This window comes from Lissotriton vulgaris, chromosome 6 (assembly GCF_964263255.1).
Source record: "Lissotriton vulgaris chromosome 6, aLisVul1.2, whole genome shotgun sequence".
NCBI lineage: Eukaryota > Metazoa > Chordata > Amphibia > Caudata > Salamandridae > Lissotriton > Lissotriton vulgaris.
In genome coordinates, this window is record NC_141694.1 from 1,329,672,906 (window position 1) to 1,329,696,623 (window position 23,718).

Here is a 23,718-nt window from a genome sequence, read left to right on the forward strand (position 1 = left end):
CTCCCTAGGGACCAAATCCTCTGGGCCTGGTACAATAACAGTTGGGTGCCCTGGTGCCCACCCAGGGTGCACACCATATTGTTGGGGGCTACTGAGGATCTCCAAGGCCTTGCGGCTCTAGCCGGCAACCTGCATTTGGTGAGAGCCAGCATTGCTCCTACCTTGCAGTTTGGGGAGGGAGACCGTTTCTTCTCCCTCTGAATATAAACAGTTTTCCATCCCTCCCTCCCCATATAAACAGTTTTCGGCCCTGAGAGTGAGCTTTGGAGGCTCGAGGAGGAGAGCCATGCAGACCCCCTCCCTTTTTTTAAATCAGTCTCGGGGGTAAGCTCCCCACAATATTAGGGTTTTCAGTGAGGCCTGGTCGACATTTTTGTTTCCAATCCCTCAATAGTCTCACGGGATCGCACATTTTTTTGCTGTATTTCTTTTCTTATTTGGCCCCATGGGAGGTCCTTCAGGTTTCCCTTATGGGGGCAAGGGGCTCAGGTATCCCTACCCTGTCCCCATAAATCTTTATTTTTTTTACAGCTTTGGGATAGGAGGCTAAGTGCCCAAGCCCTGTAATGGCTTCCTGCGAAATCTTTCTCATGTTGCTGGCAGCCAATCAGAGCGATCGTTCTCGTGGGAGTCTGACTCCCGTGGGAGAGAGATGGCCCAAGGGAAATAAAGCTCTGTGGCACAATCAGAACTTTCTATTTTTAAACTGGCGCTGCCACGAGCGTCTCTGAGACTCTCGCAAGCTTAACTGTCCAAATATCTATATATTTTTTTACCTTTAATATCTCAAAAACTACTGAATGGATTTACACCAAATCACAAAAAACACAATGTGTGGACCAAGATCTATCTTCCTGCCGAATTTGGTCAATTCCATTCAGCAGTTTATGTTGTAGCCTTGTCTAAAGAAGTCTATGGAAACGGCATGGGGTTTTTGCACTTAGGGACCCCCCCTTTTTTTTCACCCTCGCTTGATGGACCACCTTGAAACTTTCCAGGAAATAGCTGAAGTAGATGAACTTTTCTTTGGTAAAGTTTTGAAAAGATTTGTCAAACGGGGTCAAAGCCATTAGCAAACCAAAAAATGCTCCGTCTATAGAAAACAGACCTAAGTATAACGACCTAGTGGCGACCACCACTTGGTAATAATATATGTGTATATGCCTATATATGTGTACATGTGTGTATATAGCCATAAGAAAAAAACTTTCTTCTGAGCAGTGTGCTTATCCTTATCTGCCACCCATTCTTTCCATGCACTCCCATTTCTCCTCCCAAATCTTCATTCTTCCACTCTCTCTGTCATCTTCCATTGTCTCCAGACTTCCATAGTCTCTCAACTACATATCAAGCTCCTCTCACATTATTCACTCATCCAGCTAACAGTGGCACACTTCACTCTTTCCCCACTAATGACACAGCAGTAAATCTTATTAGTCTTCTTCTAATCACAAAACTGACAGTAAATACATGAGATTTCCAAGAGCATAAGAGTAAACAAATAACAGCCAATCTATCCTACTACCACTAAGCTTGGCCTCAAAATAGTGTGCTGCTCGCTGTAAAGTACTTAAGTGCTTCATCAGTGGTAGCACGTGTTATATAAATGCAATTACAATATTCCCATGCTCCACCCATTGTTTTGGTGCATTGTCACATTTACAGAGACTGGTAAATCTGTGAACGCACGAGTCTTGGTAAATCTGGGAATGTGCCAAAAAACATGGGTGGATTTGTGGGAACACCCACTCTCCTTAACTCCTTAAGAGTGTCGAACGTTCAGCGCCAGGGCCGTTTCTACCATTAGGCAAGACTAGGCGGCTGCCTAGGGCGGCAAAAAAGGGAGGGCGGCAAAAACCAGGAATTTGGAAATCCCCTTGAGTGAATGGCCGCCAAGTCTTGCCTAATGATAGAAACGGCGCTGCCCCTTGAGTGAACTTTTTTCGACCTTGAAAGCGCATTAGCGCCATCTAATATTCAACGTGACGTGAGGTTGCGTGACGTCACGTTCGGCGCCACAGGCGGGAGCCGTGCGTGCCCGCTCTCGTAGGAGCTCTGTGCTCGCCTCGTTGTCTCCTGCACCGCTCATCCCCCAAGGCAATGACGCACTGGACAGGACACCCAGACTACAGGTGAGGAGATCCCCTAACTAAGGCGCAAACAGGTCTGCTCGTGTTGGCTGGTGCGCAGCCTACATCACTGGGGACTGCATGCACCTCTTCGTCAGGCTGAGAGCAGCTCAGCACGAGTCAAAGTCAGCCCGGCTTTATCTCACCTCAGCGTGGGGCTGCAGAGGCCTGCTCCGGCGGAAGAGGAGGGAGTCAGTGCAGACACAGAGCCACCCCCGTCTCTGGTGAGACTGCCAGCTGCCATGCCCAGGTCTGAGGAAACGAAGGGAGGCCAGCCTTGCCCTGGGTGACGCCACCACAGCGGCTAATAATCACTTTAGTAACTCCTGTTGCACCATCACTGCAGTGAATAGCCACATTTCGATCAGGTTATTGACGATAAGAGGCTTCCTATGGAAGTCATATTTACCCAGACTATACATTATATAACACACGGGCGTATGGATGTAATGGGGTAAAGTGGAAGGCCAGATAAATTCATTTATTTTAAACCCTAGCTAGCGAGCAACCAGGCGTGTGCGCTTTTGTTTTTCAAGTGCCTACAGCTACAGTTTCTCTCTTCGGTCAGTGTGCAGGGGCAAGCCACCATGAGAGGCTGGGTTAAAATATGGTGCATCAGTGGGCGATAACAGACCAAAACGTGCGTGATAGCTGCTTAATGCTTTGAGCACTATCCCCGGGTCACAGAATTTCGAGGCGCCAAGGGAAAGATGAGAAGGTCACCCCCCCCACACACACACACAGTTTTTCCTGTTTGAAATTATAACAAATGGGACATTCTCTAGCACTTCACTTTACGTGGAAATGTCTCGAAAAGTGTGTATGAATATTTTCCTTTGTAAAGCCCAATAAGCTTGTAGCATGGGTTATAACTGATCAGGCTTAACGACTACTTTATCCAGGTTAGAAAGTGATACACATTTTAAAGGTGATTTGACCTGAGTGCAAGGAGCCTTAGCCAAATATTTTTGTTTGTGTATGCAAAGCAGCAGTGACAATGGACTGAACGAGACTGTGATATAAAGACACCTTTAAAAGGGCATAAGGAATTGAGGGACGTTCTTACTTAAAAGCATCTTAAAGTATTTGGTGCATGTGTTTTTAAAGCATATTGGACACGGCGCAATCCGTGTTTCATCCCTTTCCTTCTTTAATGTCTCAGGACAAACTATGCTTACACAGTGACGTGTGTTTAAGAACTGGTAGGACTATCTTAGGGTACCTGTTCTCTCGAAATTGATTGATTTTATGTAATTGTAACATCGCCGACGAAAATACGATGTTCCTAAAAGATAAGGGGCACCACAAGAGGCTAGAACGCAGACTCACCATGCTGGCTGGCTTCACTGGAAGTACATTTTGAGAACAATTACAGAATTGGCCTGTACCTGGAGGCATAGCAGCTGAGGTAATGCGGAGTAACACCAAAATGTGTTGCATGTCGAATGTGCAGCTTGAGCATTGGTATCGTAAACACTTGGTCCGTGTTAGGCCTGAATACCATTTCCATTCAAGGTATGGAATTGAGGTTGCAATTTCTTTGACTTGTGAGCAGTGCTTGAAATGAGAAAATAGAAGAGCAGGTACTCTGTACCAGAGTACCTGTACCTCACTCTTGAGAAGTACCAGTACTCTCCCTCTTAAAATAAACAAGCATTAAAAATGCAATAGATTGCGCCTTTCATTAAGTTAAAGCCATTTGCTTTGCTATACAATACCATTAGCAAAGCAAATGGCTTTAACCTAATCAAAGGTGAGACCTATTGCATTTTCAATGCTCTTTTTTATGTATTTTGACATTTAAGTGCCCGTGCCGAGGACAGGAAACCACTGGCTCTAATTAGGCACTCCCATTTAAAATGGTAAATATGGGAGGTTTGCAGCAGATCACACACGTATCCAGGCGCCTTGGTGCTTGTTTGACTACTTGGCACTCTCTGTACTTTCTCTGCCACCACACTATAGTAGATGTTTACTTTTTATAGGCCCCCGAGGTTCAATGCATTGCACTTCAGCCAGGATCTTCATTAACCCTCTCGCCAGGTCCCATTATTCTTGAAAGATTGTTTTTTTATAATCAAATCTTCTGAATTTTCGACCGATTTACATTTCCGTGGTGAGGAGAACTGGCACCTCACTTGTGTTCTCTATAATTCTCTTTGACAGGGATTCTAAGATACTGCAAGTTCGTGCACAATTGCTGGCGTCAGTAAGTGGCTGTGGGCTAGGGGGCAGGGTAGGTGGCAAGTGAACTCTAGGAGAGTAGGGGAAGTGTCATGCTTTATTTCCACCCTTGCCTCCACCTGCATTAATCACATTAACACAGCCTAGCCAATAGTAGAAGACATTTCTATAAATAGTTTCATTTCTTTTCATAATAAAGCTACTGCATTTAGTTTTAAAATGTCCACAATTACCCTGCCTCCACACATGTGGCTCCTATAAATGTAGCTGGGAGGGTCTGTGTAGACCACCTCTGCCAACTAGATGCCGGTGACCATTTGTAATGACAAATGGGAATGGCTGTAAAGAACTCTGAAAGAGAGCCTTAAAGCAGCGATGTCCAGCACGGCCACCATAAAAGTCGTAGCGCTTCTACCGGGCGGGGGCGTTAGGCTCCTGGTAGCCTCGTAAAAAGCGATCCTTCTTCGGGACTGCCACAACTTTCTAGTACAGTTGCTTTCTCCTAACTGGACACTTTTATTTCTATTTTATTTTTGGGGGGTGCTTTAAGTTCGTCCTTCAGTCTTCACCAGTCAGTTTTGCGAGGGCATTTGGTGATGAATTAATATGGAATCACGTCCAAGTGTTAGATATTTTTGCAGACTAGGCTGCTAGTTAGAGCATCTTAACTCGTTGCATTCACTCCCTAGTACTTGGTAACCAAGAGAGGTGGGCTGAAGAATAAATTAACTTAAATGAAATTAACTAGCCGGGATGACAGGGGGAGAGAGTGATGGTAGTAAAAGGAAGGGGGCGGCATTTTTCAATTCTCGCCTAGGGTGGCAAAACACCTAGAAACGGCCCTGTTCAGCGCCCAGTGCTGAACGTTCAAATAACGGGTGCTGGCCCGTCGGCCAACGGTCGTGCGCAGCACTGGCAAGGTAGTGCTCGCGACAACCGTTGGCCGACGGCAGCACTTAAAGGGTTAATGTAACGCTTTCCCGGCGCAGTGTAATGCAAGGCAGGGGCTTACACTGCCTTGTGTTACTCAAGATTTACAAAGCAACACAGGGCCACGTTAGGTTGCCCTGCAACACCATGCGTGATGCAAGAAGCACACAATACAAAGATAAATCTGGCCCCTAGCTTCATCTACCAGGTTAGTTGATTCTTTCATTTCAACAGCCTGTACATTTTGGGGGAATCAGAGAAATAATGCACCCAGATTTCATGCTTAGAAAATATTCTGATCTGAGGAATAAGAGTCACCAGTGTTCCCAGATTCCACTGTTGGTTTTCTGATTTCACTGTCTTTTCATGTTGGAAGCGTGGATCCATTACGGGGCTTTAATTAATATTTTATGTAGACCCTAGTGAGATGTGCATAAGAATTTTCAAACCTATTGTATCTCGTTTACCATCTATTAGAAACCCTTCTTACCTTTTTACGGTCTGATTTGGGTTTTTATGTCTTCATCAACATTAAAGTTCAGATTGTTAGGTCTTCCTTTTATTCTACAGTTTTGTGTGATCCAGAGCTGCAGAGCCACAAAAACTCTAACCTTCTTATGGGAGATTAGATATTTGCCAGCTCCTTCCACCACAAATAGATAATATAGCTGTGCCCAGACAAGACACCTGCCAGTCAATTAGTATGTTCTTTAAGTATACACTAGTCAGTGTATAGAATATCTCTGTGGTAGCATCACCATCCTGAAATAGGAAATCACACACTTCTATTAATACAAGTCAACATGGCAATTTACAGCACTTACATACTGATCCATATCAACACCGTGGCCAACCTAACTTTGAGTGCCAATCCAGTGCCCATCCATATTTGCTCATAGCGGTGCAGGTGCGAGTAGCAAATATTTAGTGACAGGTTTTATTTGCTGATGCTTACTTTAGAGTTCTACATTTAGTTGCTTGGGCAACACAAACGTTTTCTGATTAACACTGTAGTTGATTTACTGTTGAGGTAATCCTGTGGTACAGTATTGTGTTTTACAGGAAATAACTTAAATAGTTGACATCATCAGTATATAAACATTCCATTTATGAAGCAAAGGTTTGTCCTAATTGTGTCTACACAGAAAGAGCAGGTTGGATGTACATATAAATACTACAACGAAGTGTACATTTGGAGACTGAAAGGGAGTTGGGTGGCGTGGGACCTCTGGGACCTGTCACAACCAAACTTTAGTTTGACTTCTTGGGAGGGAGGGTTAATGAGCCAACAAAGAAGTTCTGTAATCCAATGTCAGGTACAGTTTCTGTATGGAGTTCATGTATGAATGTATACATCTCCTTCCTACGCATAAATATACATACTTCAAATTTTACAAACAATTAAATACCCTTTTAGAGATATTGTTTTATACTTGCAAAGATACTTCCTGTTAGAGAACCTCCATACGTGAAATGATGAACATTTGAGGGTAAGTTGTGTTATGCACATGTGGTCTTGTATGAATAATATGCATAACATGTAAGCCACTTATAAACATTCTGTATGATTAAACTGTTCTTATAAAGGCATCCTCATCACAAGAATGAGAAGTGAAAGCTAGTGATACATAACATTTACATTTATAACTTATTTTGACTTCCCAAGTACACACCAGCAAGTCTATTTTAGAGAACTGATGTTCTCTTTGTGTTGAATTTTAGTTAAAAATGTATATTTATTTTGACAGAATGCACAGATCATTGTTACCCCCGAGCTTGCTATATATGGATGGGGTTTTACGAGGCAGACAATTTTTCCATATCTTGAAAATATCCCAGATCCTGATGTGAACTGGATTCCTTGCACTGATCCAAACAGGTATGCCTTTGCACAGTTTTGAATGGTTAGATAAATAGCATGTTTTTTTCATAACCAATCCTTGTATGTAACGGGGAGCACAGCCATGTGTAATGGTCCTCTGTGTTCCACACATGCTCCAACATATGTGCAAAATGCATGGCTGTAAATGTCTAATTACTCTAATGCTACTGCATTATGATTTTAATTATTTCAGCTTGCTTGTCATTTTTGTGGCTTCACTTCAGGCAGCTCGGAGAACATTGTATCCCATACCACAACATTTACTTAGGTGTAACTTTAATCTGGCCCTTGCTCATGATTGTATGGCATTCTTGTCCATTCAATTCAACGCTCCCATTTCAATGTATTTCCTTCATATTCTTGTGATTGTCCGCCCTGTGAAACATTTATGTCTGGCCCTGCTTTTTGGGTGATTGAATGTATCCTTCCAGAGCCGATGTCATGGAACTTATAAAGCGCTGGGCACTGCTGCCACCTGTTAATTAATGTTTGTACAGTTGTGCCGCAAGTGTTGACTAATTCTATACTGTTGGTTGGCCGTCTTTTAGTTCTATTTTCTGTATTTTTTTTGTTTAGTTATACCAATCCAATATTGGCACTGCATTGCGACTTAGTGTATCTAGAAACAATGTGGTGGACATCTTGGAATGGTATAATCACAATAAAAAGATAGAATAGGAGAATTCAAAAATGGCCACCATATTGCATCACAGTGTGTCTGCAGACAACATGGTAGCCATATTGGAATTCTTTAATAAGCAATAAAAATAACAGAATTCCAAGAAGGCCACCACAGTTTTGGGCCAGATGTCTACATGTAATCTGATGCAATGTGATGTTCAGGCACAATATTGCAGCCATTTGAAATAAAACTACTTTAATAAACAATAGAAAAGATTGAATTTGAAGATACCATCCGATGGCATTGGCAAAGCCAATGCTTGCATTGCACAGGCATTGGTAAAGCCACTAGTAGAATTGGCAAAGTGCACGAGATTGGCCCTGCCAAGTCTTCTTAAATAACTATCCTGTAAGGAAGAAGAAAATACTGGCATGCCATGGCTGCTGTCCACAATTTACCAGTCCCTTTATACTTCAAGAAATCATTCATATGCCTTGTGTTCCCGTTTCTTTAACTTCCTTTTTTCTCTTCCTGCATGTTCAACTGCCCCCCTCCTATGAGATGGAAAGTCCTAACCTGCACTTAGACATTAGCCTATTGCATACATGTATTTCAGATGTGAATCGAAATTTGCCTAGCTTAAGTAACGGTAAGTTTCAATTCTATTAAGGGCACGGAGGAGAGGATTATGCTTTTCTTCCTTCGCTATTTATTACAGATACAAAAACACAGTAGCCTTAGAAAAGCTTCAATCAATGCTCATATTGCAGAAAAAACTCAGAAGTAATCAACTTTCAAACGTTGTATGTCCAGGATGAACTACAACTCCCATGAGTCCTGTTCTAACTTCCACAACGTTAGTCCTTCCATCATGTCCATTCCAGGTAGATAACCAGTCCTTCCTCAATCTTCCTCCTCTTTCTTCGCGCAGGTTACGCACACTCCTCATTGGTCTTGTTTTGAACCGTCATTTCCTAGCGGAAAAAACGACAGCGTAAGTGAAGCACCACAACCCCACTGACAGCATGCAAACCGAGGACATCATCAAGACTGGCATCAAAACATGTATCAAAACAGAGATGGAAAACAATGTACTTACTGCCATACGGGCGGGTTCGTAACGTCGAACTCCTGGGTGGGATAATCCTCGCCTCCGTGTCCTTAATAGAATAGAAACTTACTGTTACGTAAGCTAGGCAAATTTCGATTCTATGTCAGGACCGGAGGCTTCGGATTATGCTACTTCAAAGCTTACTCACCACCAACTGAGCTAGGTCCACTACCGGTTTAAAATAAAACCTCTTAAACGTGGAGTCCGAGGACCAATCTGCTGCTCGCATTAAATCCTCCAAACGAGCTCCCACCGAGAACGCCTTAGAAGCCATGGCTCCCCTGGCAGAGTGAGCTCCAAAACATTTAGTATCAATGCCCGCCTCGTGCATGACCCAACGCACCCACCTTGCAATGGTGGGGGAGGAGACTGCTCTGTGTGGTTTTCACAGGGCAATCAGTAATTGTTGTTCGCCCGGAGGGCGGATATGCAAAGTCATGTCCTCATAAGCCTTCACGCATTGCACGACGCACAACTTGGGAGTGTCCACAAAGGCCGGGTACGAGATAGTTCGTGACGCTGACTTTGTGCGACGTCCCACCGTAAAAGTTACCCCGTCAGGGGAAAGAACTCGAGCAGAAACGTCCAAGGCACGCACATCCGACACACATTGGCAAGAAACCAAACACAGAAGTATAGCCAACTTAGCTGAAAGTTCTTTTAGGGACAAGTATGCGTTAGACTGCCAGGACAGAAACAGGTTCAAGACTACATTGACGTCCCAAAGGACTGAATACTGGGGTTCCGGAGGTAAAGAAAGACGAACACCTCGCAAGAGCCTGAAAATAAAGGGGTGTTGCCCACCGGGGAACCTTCCACAGGGTGGTGACCAGCTGAAATCACGGAACGCATAGCGTTAATTGTTCTATAAGCCAGGCCCTTAGTTGCCAATTCAGCTAAAAAATTCAAGATTGGAACAAGTCCTGCGACCACGGGATCCAGGTTCCTTCGAAGACACCAACACATCCACTTGAGCCAAGCGGATTTGTAGCGCTTCGCCGTGCTATCAGCCCAGGCTTTGGACCGCAGACCCTCAACTGATCCCAAAAGGCCTGGGAGCGACCAACGTCTCTGGAAAGCCTCCATGCCATGAGGCGGAGAGAGCCTTGAATGATGAGGGGATGTGGCTCCCGATCCGGATTGAGCTGGAGGTGAGGAAACTGGGGGAGTGGGATTGGAAAATCCCAAGAAAGTTCCAGAAGAACCGGAAACCAGACTTGAGACCTCCAGAACGGCGTAATCAACACCATCTCCACCTCCTGACGGCGAACCTGGGACGCCGTCCGCACCACCATCGAGAAGGGAGGAAATGCAAAGGGTTTCTCCCGACTCCAATCCTGAAGAAAGGCGTCCGTGGCCTCCGCGAGCGGGTCCGGCCTCCAACTGAAAAACCGTGGGAGTTGGTGGTCCAGCCAGGACGCAAACAGATCCACCGAAAACGGACCCCAGGGGGCGTTCAGCAATTAGAAAACCGGAATGTCCAGCATCCACTGACTGGCATCTCTCAGGTGCCTGGAGTGCCAGTCCGCTACCTGATTGGCATGACCCGGCAAGTATTCCGCTGTCACCGATATGTGATGTAAGAGGCAATAGTCCCAGAACTCCTTTGCCAAATTCACCAGAGCTCGAGAGCGTGGACCTCCAAGGTGGTTGACGTATCGAACCGCCGAGACATTGTCCATCTTTAAAAGAACGCAGGACTTCACGGAATCCTTGGTGCAGCAGCGGACCACGAAGGACCCTGCCAGAAGGTCCAAACAGTTTATATGCAACTGCTGTTCGTCGGATGACCAAGCGCCGCCGGTGAAGAACTCCCCGCAACGGGCACCCCAACCCGACCTGCTGGCATCGGACTCTATCACAAGGTCCGGAACCGACCCGAAGATCACCCAACCATTCCATGTTTCCATGTGTGAGAGCCACCATGACATCTCCTCCTTCACTTCCGCTGAGAGGGGCACCGTTTGGTCGCAGGACATGCCCCTCCGGAGATGTTGGGCTTTGAGGCGCTGGAGCGCTCTGTAGTGCAACGACCCCGGGAAAATCGCTTGAATGGAGGAGGACAGAAGTCCTACTACCCTGGTCACCTGTCGTAAAGAGGTCCGGTCTCTTGAAACCGTCTGTCGTAACGTATGCCTGATCTTGGCTATCTTCCTCGAGGGTAGACTGAGAGAGGCTTCTACGGAGTCTATGACAAAACCCAGAAACGTAAGTTTCTGACACGGAACCAGGACCGACTTGGATCCGTTGATGACAAAACCCAGCCTTTGCAGAAGCAGAACCGCCTGCTGAAGCTGAACGGTCAAGACAACTGGACACTGGGCCATCAGAAAGATGTCGTCCAAGTAGACGATCATCCGAATACCCTGCCCCCGCAGGTACTCCACCACCGGGTGCAGCACCTTCGTGAAGCACCAAGGGGCCGAGGAAAGACCGAACGGAAGGGCGGTGAACTCGAACACTCTCTCCTTCCAGCAAAACTGAAGGAAACGCCGATGCGGAGGATGGATGGGAACCACCAAATAAGCGTCTTTGAGGTCTAACCTCACCATCCAATCCCGTGGAAGGAGCACATCCCCAAGGAGGTGGATCCCCTCCCATTTTGAAATTCCGGTAGACCAACCGACCGATGAACTCCTTGAGGTTGATCACCGGACGCTTGCCTCCATCCGTCTTGTCCACCAGGAAGACATTGCTGAGGAACCCAGCGGGATGGCGCGTTGAGAGACGGATGGCTCCTTTTTGGAGTAACTCCGAGACCTCTCCGTCTATCAAGCGCGCGTTGGACTCGGAAAAAAATATCGGCCGTGGAAAAAACTCCTGAACGGGCCGGTCGTAGAACTCTATGTGAAACCCACGCACGGTTTGCAAAACCCAAGCGTCTGCAATAAGCGACGCCCACTCCTCGTAAAAGGCCGATAGTCGGCCTCCCATGAGAACTTGGTCCAAAGAAAGGACACTCACCGTTGGGATTGTTGGGTCCAGGATTCTTGCGGTAACCTCGACCGCCGAATCGCTGCCCTCTCGTGGGGTAAAAGTTGTTGAAGTTTGCTGCGGTCTGATATTGGCCTCTGCCGGAGCCTTGCCCTCTATTATTGACATTCTGCCCTCCTCGAGCGGCCCCTACCACGACCGGCCCCTTGGGAAAAACGCTGTTGGTACACATGCTTAATGCTGGACTGCGCTTTATCCAGCGAAGTGAAGGTGGACACAAATTTGCCTAGCTCTTTGAAGAAGGGTTCTCCAAAGAAGCCAAGTCTCCTAACTTCGGATCCAGCTTAATAAGCAGTGATCTCCTCTGCTCGGTCGACAGGGCGCAGTTGGCATTCCCTAGGAAAATTATTACCCGCTGCGCCCAGTTCGACAAAACCTCAGGGGAAATAACCGTGCCGTTGGCCTTCGCCTCTTCCGCCATGTCGAGGATCTTCGTGGCAGGCCCAACTGCGTCCAACAATTTATCTTGGCATGACCACCAAGAACGGTCAATGCCCTTGCGCGGGTCCTTCATACATTTTGCCAGGAAAGTGGCCATTTTTGCGTCTAACTCGGGCGTCAGGGCCACCTTACCCTCAAGCGTGGGCCTCGGACACTCCCCTCGCAGGCATCCCCTGGCCTCCTTTTCCAAAGGCTTACGCAGGCGACCTGCCATGAACTTCGCCACCGTGTCCCCGGGCGTCTAGGTGGCGGACCCCAGATGCATGATCTCATCCGGGTCCAACATGCTGGAACTGTCCCGGGGCAACTCTGCGGCCAAGCTCGAGGGGTGCCAAGAGCGCACCGACTCCCCATCGTCATCCGTGTCGGGGGAATCCACCCCCGGAGACGGAGGCGCAGTCTCCGAAATCACCGAGGGCTCAGGACTCAAAAGTGGCACAGAGGCGCTCAAAGGCGCCTCTGTCCACCCCTTGCCCCCCTTCCGGTGCCCCCTCCCTGCAGGGCTTCTTCAGGGCGGGAAGGCCCTCACCTGAGGGGCCCGGGAGACCAGCCGGAGCTCCCAAATGGGCCTGCGCAAGCTTTGCGCATTCTTCAACAATACGCGCTGACAGGCGGTCCTCCACGGGACCCACCACTTCAGTCACGCAGCGATAGATAGAGCTGTCAACTGCCTGATAAAACTCCTCATCTTGTAAGTAGGAGTGGGGTTCCTCCTCAAAGTAATCAACTTGCTCCATGACTGCTAAGTTAAGAATTGAGCTTCCCCAAAAAACTGTGCCTTAAGTCTTACCCCCCCACAGAGGGTGTCAGGAATTAGAGATATGGGCAGGCGATCAGGCTGCAATTACGTTTTGGGCCAAACAAACTGGCAGGTAGGGCTGCACTAACCCCCAACGCGCTGACCTTCCACACAGGGAGCGGGCCTGTCCACCCCCAATGCGCGTTTAACAACACAAGCAAAGATGTGCAATCTCGCCTATTGGCGTTCACCGCGGTCTCCGCCGCAAAATACAGACCCTGAAGGGCGTAGAAAGGGTAATTGAGGCCAAATACGGACCCGGAACACCGGGCGTAGCAAGGGTGGAGAGGGCAAAGCTACGTCGCAAGCTGTCTCCTCAGCGCGGCTCCCCAGAGTGAAGGAGAGCAAGCCTAGGAGCCAGCGAGGCGTTCGAGCGCCCCATGGTGGGTGCTCTAATCACCGCACCTCAGTCGGGACAAGAGCCGCGAAAGGAGCGAAAATGCTCCCGCGACTGAGGGCTCTGTAGGGAAAGAAATCATACAATTAAGCACAACAGAGCCCGATATACTCCCGTCACTCTCATAGACGGCAATACATTACAATAAACCCCTAAGGAAACGGGGTAACTGACCGCTGCGTGAGCAGCGAAGAAAGAGGAGGAAGATTGAGGAATATGTTTTAACATTCTGCAGGTTGCCAGTATACATTTTATCTTCTCAAGTTGAAGAATAACATCTCAACATTTGTTACCATACCGTGAACACGAAGTATTCATTTTGTAGTAATAAATAAACAATTGCAACTCTGAGTTCAAGCTCTGCTCTTACACCCTTCTTAAGTAGTGAAGGGAATATATGTAAGAAAATCCTGAACGAATGAGTGATAATGAGAGGAACTGTGCTGCCTTTTAAAGGAGAATCCGCATTATTGCGGTGGAAAATCTTTCTAGAACAGCCTCACAAAATATCTTTTGATAGTGACCGGTCAGCAGCAGACCTGCCTCCTGTTTCAACGTCCCATAATACTCAGGCATGCCATGATAAATGTGTATTCCATAAAACTTCCTCTATCACCCACAGTTGGATATGGAACTAAGAATGAGCTGTTTGTATTGGGAGACTCAAACGAGTGTAGTGTCAGGCTCGAGCACATCCAAACATCTCAGACGCCCACAATGTACTTTAGATAACTTTCATTTGAATCTGAAGATCGGACCCTCTGTCGTAGAAGCTTTAGTATGGGTTACATCACACAGTGAAGATGCACTGTAGTGTGGTAGGTACACTGTGTGTGTGTGTGTGTGTGATTACCCCTTCCCTGTACTCTGCACTCTGCTTACTGACTTTGTATTTGAACTGTCATCGGAGCACCACAAAAACATAGGGGCATATTTACCAGCCCTCACCACCACTGGAGCATCACTTTTTTTAAAACTCCGGTGGCGTAGCGCCATCTTCCATACTTACAAGGTGGGGCTAAGCCACTTTGCATAGCTTAACGCTACCTTGTAAATATGCCAGTTTTCGCCGCAGTCCTCTGGTGCAAAGGGCGTGCAATTGGTGTTGTTGTGGGCATTCCACCTCTTTTCACCACAACACCCATTGCTTTTTGACGCTGACTCAGATTTAGATGGCTGAGGCAGAGCCAAAACCTACGCCATGGAATACCAGGTGCTATAATGTCGATACGAGGAGAAATTATTAATTTCATCTTGTTTTTAGCTTTTTCCATGTGTGCTGAAGAATGCAGCACACATAGAAGGTGCAAGTTGCCATTACTGATTGTTTATGTGCAGGATGGTTTCCTTCCAGCACATAAACAATCGTCCCTGCAGCGCAGGTACCTATGCAACATGGCAGCAGGAGGCCTGTGCTGGCACTAGGCAGCTTTTTTTGTGCAAGCGCTAGGGTATACACAGGGGTACACCATATTCTTGTGAATACGGCATATCCCTGATTTTTGAAAATGTCAAAGTGCGGTCCACGCTCTGACATTTTATTGTAAATATCCCCCCCTAGTGTCTCACAGTATTTATTGCGGAATGTCAGTGTGCCAAATCCCTAGCATGAGGGTTCTGATCGGAAGTATCCAGTCGCGGCCGGCATGACTCGCGCGCGGGAAATGGGGAGGTCATGCGGGGTAGGGTTAGTTTAATAATAATAAAAACATGAAACATACCCTCCTGCTGGACCGGGTCCTGCGTCTTCTCTGCTCCTGACCTGCCCTCCTGCAGGAACAGGAAGCAGGCCGCCAGACTCCCACCCCTAAGCCAATCACAACGCTACAAGCAGCGTTATGATTGGTCAGGAAGCCGCCCAGCCAGGGGCTAATGGTCCGGCCATTTCCTCCATTAAGGCTGCATTTCAGCCTACATGGAGAAGGGCAGAGTGTGCATGACTGGTTTGGTCGGCCCCTGAGGGCCGACCAAAACAGTCATGTGCACTCAGGAGTGGGCACACCACTCCTTCCTTGCCCAGCTCTGCTCGCAGAGCAGCCCAGACCACCTGCCACAACCAAACCCTTCTGCTTTCTCTCAGTGCGAGCAGCAGAAATATAAAATGGTAGTTAATACCATTTTTTGTTTCTGCTTCTTGAACTGCGAGAAAGCAGTGGGGTGACGCTCCTCCGCCCTAGTGGAGGAGCCACCCCTGGAATTATCTGACATAGACCATGTTCACATTTCGTACTACACTTAATAAAATAAAAGTGGTAAATGTCCAGGAAGCCATGCACATAACACATTTGGTACATTGTAGAATATATATATAGCCATGTAGGCATCTGATTTCCCATGGCATTCACTGAGCAATCGAATAACAACAACCAATTATTCAATTGGCATAACTTGAAGTCTTGTGTCATTTCTTGTTTTTTTCATTCATATCAGACTGGGTGATAGTGAGTCTCTCTCAGGTGCAGATATGGTTACCCTTAACCTCACCACATGCCACACCAGAAACGTGGGATCTTGTGACGTGAAATAGTCATCTGGGCCAGAGGGCACACATCCTCTACTGAATTCGCTTCCGGTTCTTATCTTGCAGCTGGTATTCCATTTGAAAGCACTTCATTTGAAGAACTCATTTTTGCTACAGACCATTTTGCTTCTGTAGACAATGTCTAATGTGTGACCATTCTGTTTGGCTTCAATGTAGTTGAGATGATCAGTTTGCTTACATTTTTCTCTTTTTTTTCTTCTTCATGAATAAGGTTTGGTCCAGCTCCTGTCCAGGAAAGGCTTAGCTGCATGGCAAAGACAAATAATATATATGTGGTTGCGAATGTTGGAGACAAAAAACCCTGCAATCTCAGTAAGGATTCATGCCCTGAGGATGGCCAGTTCTTCTACAACACTCTTGTTGCATTTGATTCCAGAGGAAAACTTGTTGCACGATACCACAAGGTGATGATGATCTGAATTGAATACAATTGATTTAGTTAATCAAAAATTGCTTTTGCCTAGAGTATACATATTCCTGAAAATTAAGATGACTTGAAAAAATGAACCTATGATGCTCAGACATTTTGGTGTACAAAGGTTCTGATACTAAAAACATTGTGCACACCTATGTGAAATACGGTTGCTCAACAATTAGTTTATGCAAAATTGAGACACTGAGACTAAGATTGCGGTTTCACTCATTCCTAGTGACAAAGACGGCAGCTGGCAGGGTTTTTATGTAGTCATGATATTGGAAGGGTTTGGTAGTCAGAAAACTGTGTGTTCCCATTGGCTTGACATGGGAGGTGACCAGGCCAATGTGGGGAATGCCTGCAAAGTTACAGCTTTACTAGAGATCGCCAATCTTGCTATGAGTATGGGACAAGACATTGCCGAGGCATGCAAGGGAAGCTTACCACCGAGAATGGCCTAATCAATAAAAATGTAGAAATGCTTGCAGCTTGTAAGAATGCCCCTACATATTCCTAGATTTTCGAATGTTTAGAGAACTGATTTCATAGTTTGCACCCTAGGGGCCGCATTACAGATGGTGCCCCGGGGGCGAACGGGTGTTTGCCCCTGCTTTGCGCGCTCCCGGGGCACTTTGATATTATAGAAGGGGACGCAGATGCTTGTACGGCCCCTTCTATAATACCGATAGCGCTAGCGCACCTAAAGCGCCAGTGCAATCAACAGAGAGTGTTCCCTCATTTGCATAGGGGCGTGCCATGTGCAAATGAGGGAATTCCTTTGACTGCGCCCACGCCATATTACAGACATATACAAACAACAGGATGGGGAGGTAGAGCAGCGTATGGGGTAGGACGGTGAATAGTATGTCCCGGACCTATTGCATAAAAAGCAACACCCCAGACGTTCCTATTTGCTCATGAAGCAAGCAAGCAAGCTACATAAGTCATTGTACTTGCATCATACCGCTGTAGGCACATTATAGCCTCTTAGTATTTTCACTTTTGATATTTATCAATTTTTATTACATTTTGATACATAACTTAAAAAAACGTGAGTAAGGTGGGGAAATTGTGCCCCCGTCCTGAAGAAGGAGCTTTGCCTCCGAAACATGTCGACGCACACCAGAGGTTCTGTCCATTACCACGACAGGTTTCACCTCACACTGCACTTTTTTTAATAGTACCAGTCGGAGTTAGGAATAAAATTTTTTTGAGTAAACTCACGTGCCAGGTACTTTTTAAACCTTCACCACGTCCCACCACTCACTTGTAAATACACCCAATACACATGCACCACATATAGTAATTTACTATAAGTGCTCCCACGTAGTCGTAGGTCGCAGCACGCCGCATCCCGTTAGAGGGGTGCGAAGACCCCGATGATGAAGGATGACACCAAGGGGCCTTTTGGTGTGTGAGGGGTATTTTACAAAACACTAAGTGCTCCAACACCACTTTTTGAACACTTTCCCTTCCTTTGAGTTGGATTCTCTTTGTTTAATAAAATATTACAGACATGGGCGCAGAGGCACAGAAGCCCTCAGGAGGCGCATTTAAAAGGGGCTGCACTGTCAGTGCGCGTCCTGACAGCATCTCTTTGCAGGGGGTATAGGGGTTCCCATGAACCCCCAGACATCACCTTGCAGGCGGGTGCAGTCACTGATTGCACCCGCCTGCAAGGGGATCTCTAATCCCCTTTGAAAGTGCAGGCAGGTGCCGCCTGCACTGTGAAAACACAGAGCGGCTGTTCTCTGTTTTCACATGAATGCGCTGCCCCCAGTGCAGCGCAAGTTCGCGGCGACCTGGGGGCAGCGCATACACCATAAAGGGACGCATTATCACTGTTTACACCCGGGGCACCTTTTGAAAGATGTGCCTGTCGCAAACAGTGATAATGTGTAATACGGCCCATTGTCTGTTGGACAGGTAAAGTTAGAGAGACTTCTGTAAACAGTGAAAAGCAGCTAGTGCTAAGAGAGAAACAGTAATCAGTGGCAAGATAGGAAATTGTATTAAGTTTTTATGAGACACATGACATATCTACAGCAGATGAATACACCGTTTTGTGCATCAAAATGTAGGCGCAACCAGCATTGGCAGTCACTATTCTCTAATGGAACACACAAACTGGATAATTAACATTTTGTTACACTACAGTAAAGGTCCTTCAGCACACATCAATTTATAAATCTGCGTAAGGCCATTTTTCACTCCGACTAATGTAGTCTCCGATGATGTAGGACTACTTCGGCATTTCGAGTCCATGTGGCTTTTTTGAGAATTCTGTAAGAATATGGAAGTTTTGTGTCTGCTTAGTTAAAAGCAAACATTTCAAAAATATCATTTCACAAGTCTGTAACATGCGAAATCCCTACTGGAATGTATTCTCAAGACTACCGGCACTTTCTCAGCTTTGTCCGTTGTCACAGAGAGACTGAGGAGTGAGTGGCCATTATTGCATGGATCTTTGGCTTTGCAAACTTATAACTAACTAGTAAATATTTTCAACTCTGTGATTCCTCTTTGTATTGTAATGAGTATGGAATTTGTCGCACAACAACTCACTGCATCATGGCCAAGCTGGGTGGGGTAGGCTGAAATGGAGGCAGATGAATGATCTGCCTCCCTCTCCTCAACTTCCCATATTAAAATGGCAGCCCTGGCGGCAGTTCACCGAGGTAAGGCGCTGGTGTGCTAGACTAGTGAATACTGTGTTGTGTACCTGCGTCCCACAAGTAGGCCTCCCTAAGCAGTACAACTGCACGAGGACACCATATCTGGTCTTTTCTGTTGGCAAAAAGGTGCTCCAAAACACACCTTCCACCCGCAGAAGGCCTCACACAGCCATATTGTTGCAACCAATATTCTTAGGGCCTTAATTACAAGATGTTGGCATAGGGCAGCGCCACAGACCTTCCCACCACACTGCACTAGAGCAAAAGAAAATGGCAGAAATGTGCCTTATCTATCAGACACAGTACATTCCTTTCCTATTCCCCAGTGCTGGCGCACAATTAGCTGCCATCCACCAACGTAGGCACCTTTGCGCCATGGTGCAAGGGTGCCTGCGTTGCAGGATGATTGTTTTTGTGCAGGAAGGGAAAGCTTCCTGCACAAAAACAATCACAAGATCCTTTTTCCTCCTCCTATGTGTGCTACAGAATGCTGCAAAAACAAGGAGAAATAATGGTATTTCTTCTTGTTGCGCCTTTCTTCCGCCTCCCTTAGAAAGGCGTAAAGTTTTTGGCACTGCCTCAGAGCTGTTAGTCGTTACCAGTACAAATCTACGTGCAAATATGCGCAGGTTTGCTCTAAGGTCTTGCTTCTCCATTCCATTTTTCTTTCATATTCAGTTCCAAAGCTGCCACTTCTAGTGTGGAAACCTTACCCCTATTTTGGATGTATGGGGGCATTAAATCGTATTCAATTTGTGTTGTTCCATGACTACATCCGGTAACTGATCAGGTAACCCAATGCAACGGTTTTTGAATGATGCAGGTGCAAGTCCATGCTGTTTCGTTAGTTATTAATGAACTACACTACCCTATTTGCACCTTCAAGCGGCTACAAAGCCCAATTAAATACGAAGAAGCCCAGATTAGGCCTGTGCAGAGTTTGCAGAGTTCCGCTAGGCAGAACTCTGCAAAATGACAAAAAAACTCTCAAAGCTATGCAGAGGTATGTGAACAGCGGAGTGCATTACCTTGCACATTGTAAAATCAGCACAAATGGTATCATGCACAGCGCAAGAGGGCACAGCTTCTTTCTGTCACTCAAGTAGAAGTTCTACTCGAGCAGCAGCTTCTTCAAAGTGAATGGAAGGTTTCTCAACGTGAGTGGTAGCCTCCATCCGCAACAGGCCGTGTTTAGAAATCTTGCTGGGAAGCAGTCTAGCCTTGGATTTTCCTCGTTCGCGCTCGCTAACTTCCCATAGGCATGCACGAGCAAGAAAAACACTTTGCTCCGGTGTGCGGAGTGCACAAAACTAAGTTCACCGTTCAGGCCTAGCCCAGATTTGAGACAGAAATAAAAGCTTGCAAAATTGGGTTCCACATTTGTAATCATGAAATTTACCCCTTAGACATGGGCCCTAAAATATATCCTGACTGGTGAAGGTACTTAACTTTGCAAGTAATTGAAAGTGACATTTTGCCTGCCGTACGGAAAAACAAAAGAGCGTTTCGCCCACAGCACCAAAATCATTGACTTCCATTGGTATAAGGCCAAGCAAACCAGGACTGAGTCACTAGACAAACCATAAGCAAAGTGCTGCGATATGATGCTGCACACATATTAATGTCTATCTAAGTACACGGTCAGTCGAATGAGGCCAGACAGCGGCCAGAAAACACAAATTCTGCCCCCTGCCAAATCTGCAAACAGCCACAGATCATTAAGAAGGTCGCATACTGTTGTGAATAAAGGATGTGTAGTCTCTGTAGATGTGGTTTCTTGAAGCTCCTTTATTCAAGCAAGATGGTAATAGGATATACAGGAGAAAAACGGATCTACCTTATGACTATCATTATACTTCATAACACATACCTTGCCAGAGATGGCAATGCCTGGTAGTCAGGCCATTGCAATCAAACAGGGCTTCATTTGAGCCGCTGGTTTCCAGGGCTCAGCACCGGTACTTAATCATCAACACCAGAGCTTATAGCGTGAACTCTACCCAAAGGTGCGCTTCTCAGGAGCACAAGTTAAGGACGCATTTGTTTTTGATAGGCCCCGGAAAATATGGGATTTTCCCAGAATCACAGGATGCTGAGCCTACGCCGAGGCTTGAACCTTGTTCCCAGCTCCAAAGTAGGCAGCTCTGGCCCTTATTCCACATCCTTTCCCCACTTGTGGGAGTTTGGTTAGTTCTGTTATAGGCAGCGCTAATAGGAGCAATGGTCTGATGGAAGCCGCCCCCTGACGAAAGCCCAAATACTTATTTTTTCACGAATTAACCACTGCAATCAAAGCTGTTGATACCAGAGGGGCAGCAGGGCTTTAAATCTGTACCTCTTCCAAATGAGTCTTCCATAAGGACCTCTAAACCACCGTTCGTTAGCAGGCACTCTGGTGTCACCTGTTTGTGGTAAAACGAATAAGACTATCAGTACAAATCATAAAGCAAGATCATCTGGCCAGTACAATGCTCACACTCGAAAATGTGGCTTAGTTAGCCCAATTGCCTACCTAAGCCAGTCCGACCCAGCGTGAATCCCAAGTCGTAGCCTAGATACCATGGGGCAGATTTACAAGCCCCTTGCGCCATGTTTGCGTAACTTTTAACATGGGAAAAGTGACGCAAAAGTGGGGCAAAGGCCCGGTAAATCTGCCCACATGTACCTTGAACCCTGGGTCTGTGTTACAACCTGTACCTAATGGGCTACGAATAGTGAGTGTATCATTAAGGCTGGCTGCGAGAGCCACCAGCAAAATGCTTTGCCTAATTGCTGACCCACCACCACTTGCATTGTTTCTCTTTGCATGCTTAAAATTCAAATATCCTTTGTGGCTTAATGCAGCTAGTAAAGAATTAATGTGAACACCCGCCCGGCTCCTGTTTCTCAATGTTTCTGACCGATAAGCAATGAAATACTTCTGCAATGGATGAATGGCCAGTGCAGACAACTCAGCATATATTTGCTGTTTCTTTAGCGTGAACTCGACCCAAGTAATATAGGGCGGTTTACATGAGTAATAATTAGATCACACAAGGCACTTTGGGGCATATTATCAAGAACCGAGTTAAAATTATCGCTGTTTTAGCGGCAGGAAACTGCTGCTAAAGCGGCAATATTGGGCTTGATAATATGGCCTTGTGAATTCCCATAGAAGCCCAGGTTCACACTAGAACCTGGGCTTCTATGGGAATTCACACGGGCCTATTATCAAGCTCATTATCGCCGCTTTAGCAGCAGTTTCCTGCCGCTAAAGCGACAATAATTTTAACGCAGTTCTTGATAATATACCTCTTAATTTTTAGGCAGGAGGAGATATAACAATTGTGCCCAGAATCAAAGCGTGTTTAACTGACTCAGGGACTCAAACTTGTTCCCACTGTTTGCTGTCAACCGCTCTGGCCCTAGCGCCACTTCCTCTCACATCAAAGGAGGGATATGAGACCATAATTTTCGGCAGTAACTCATACGACGCTGCTTTGGCTGGTTGTTTTAAGCATCTGGGATTCGGGCTTTTGGGGATAGCAGACCGAAGGGAGGTCTGTCCCACTGGGGTATTGGGGAAAGGATGGGCGCAGTGTGCTTTGGGCTACATCTAGGAAAAGATGTAGCCAAAGGGTTGTAAAGTTGGCCATTTTAGGGCTGACACCCACCATCTTTTTGTAGGTGTAGTCAGGCTAGTCAGGGAAAGTTTTTCTCCCACCCTCCCAACCCTTTGTTTTGTTGGGAGTTGAGACAGGATTATTTGTATGTGCTGGTAGTGGAGGCAGGCTAGTTGCAGCAGGTGCATAGGCAAGTTTGCAGGCCTTCACTTAGAGTTAGGTTGTTTAATATAAGTTAAGCAGGCAGAAAGGGGGGGCCTTAGAGAACCAACACCTATGTTACATCATAGGGACACCAAGTTGAACACAGGTTATTTAGTTCACTGCTAGGCAGAAGGGGAAGTTTAAAATGTGACAATAAGAAGAAGACAATAGGTCTGGAGGTTAAAGTTGTAGGGTTTGTATACAGGAGGTGGTGTTAGGGGAGGGGGTATTGAATGTAGGTTATATGATGTATATTGAGGTTTTAGTTCTGTAAGGCCTTAGGCTGATGATGTTTATGTGATACATACCTGCTTCAATAAAACTGCATTTTCCACACATATAGTGAGTCAGTGGTCTGATTGTGCCCCCTTTAACCCAACTAAAGAATAGCAAAGCAATGCACCGAAGATGTGCAAGATAGTCATTATCAAGTGTCTAAATTTGATTCACCTAGATGCACCACTTTCAGACAACGAGCTGCACATGTTCAGACACAGAGTGCAGAGGAAGTCTGGCACTGCGCGGCAGACCCCACATGTTGCAGCAGCGATACACTGGCTGAAAGGCCTCCCACTGCCTGCTTCTTTGGCCGGACGGTATGCACAGGAGCCCGACAGCGGGAGGCATTCACAATTCCACCACTCACTGCCATGGAAAGCGGGTGCTGCTTCCGCCCTGCTGGAGGCGCATAAATGTGCTGCCTCTCTGGTGCAAGTAGTCAAGGTTGGTTGGATGTGGGGGCGAGGGTTACCCCTGGTTGTGCAGAGTCTGCTCCTGGATCGCCGGAGCTG

At 46.5% G+C, this 23,718-nt stretch overlaps 1 protein-coding gene across 1 annotated transcript in view; it reads left to right on the plus strand.

Annotated features, from left to right (window-relative positions):
* LOC147708844 (pantetheine hydrolase VNN2-like) overlaps positions 1-23,718 on the plus strand; it is a 130,934-nt gene that overhangs the window by 29,082 nt on the left and 78,134 nt on the right. Inside the window, exons 2-3 of the mRNA XM_086927466.1 lie at positions 6,992-7,122; positions 16,243-16,435. Coding sequence (XP_086783592.1) covers positions 6,992-7,122; positions 16,243-16,435 — 324 coding nt within the window. The remainder of the gene's footprint in view (positions 1-6,991; positions 7,123-16,242; positions 16,436-23,718) is intronic.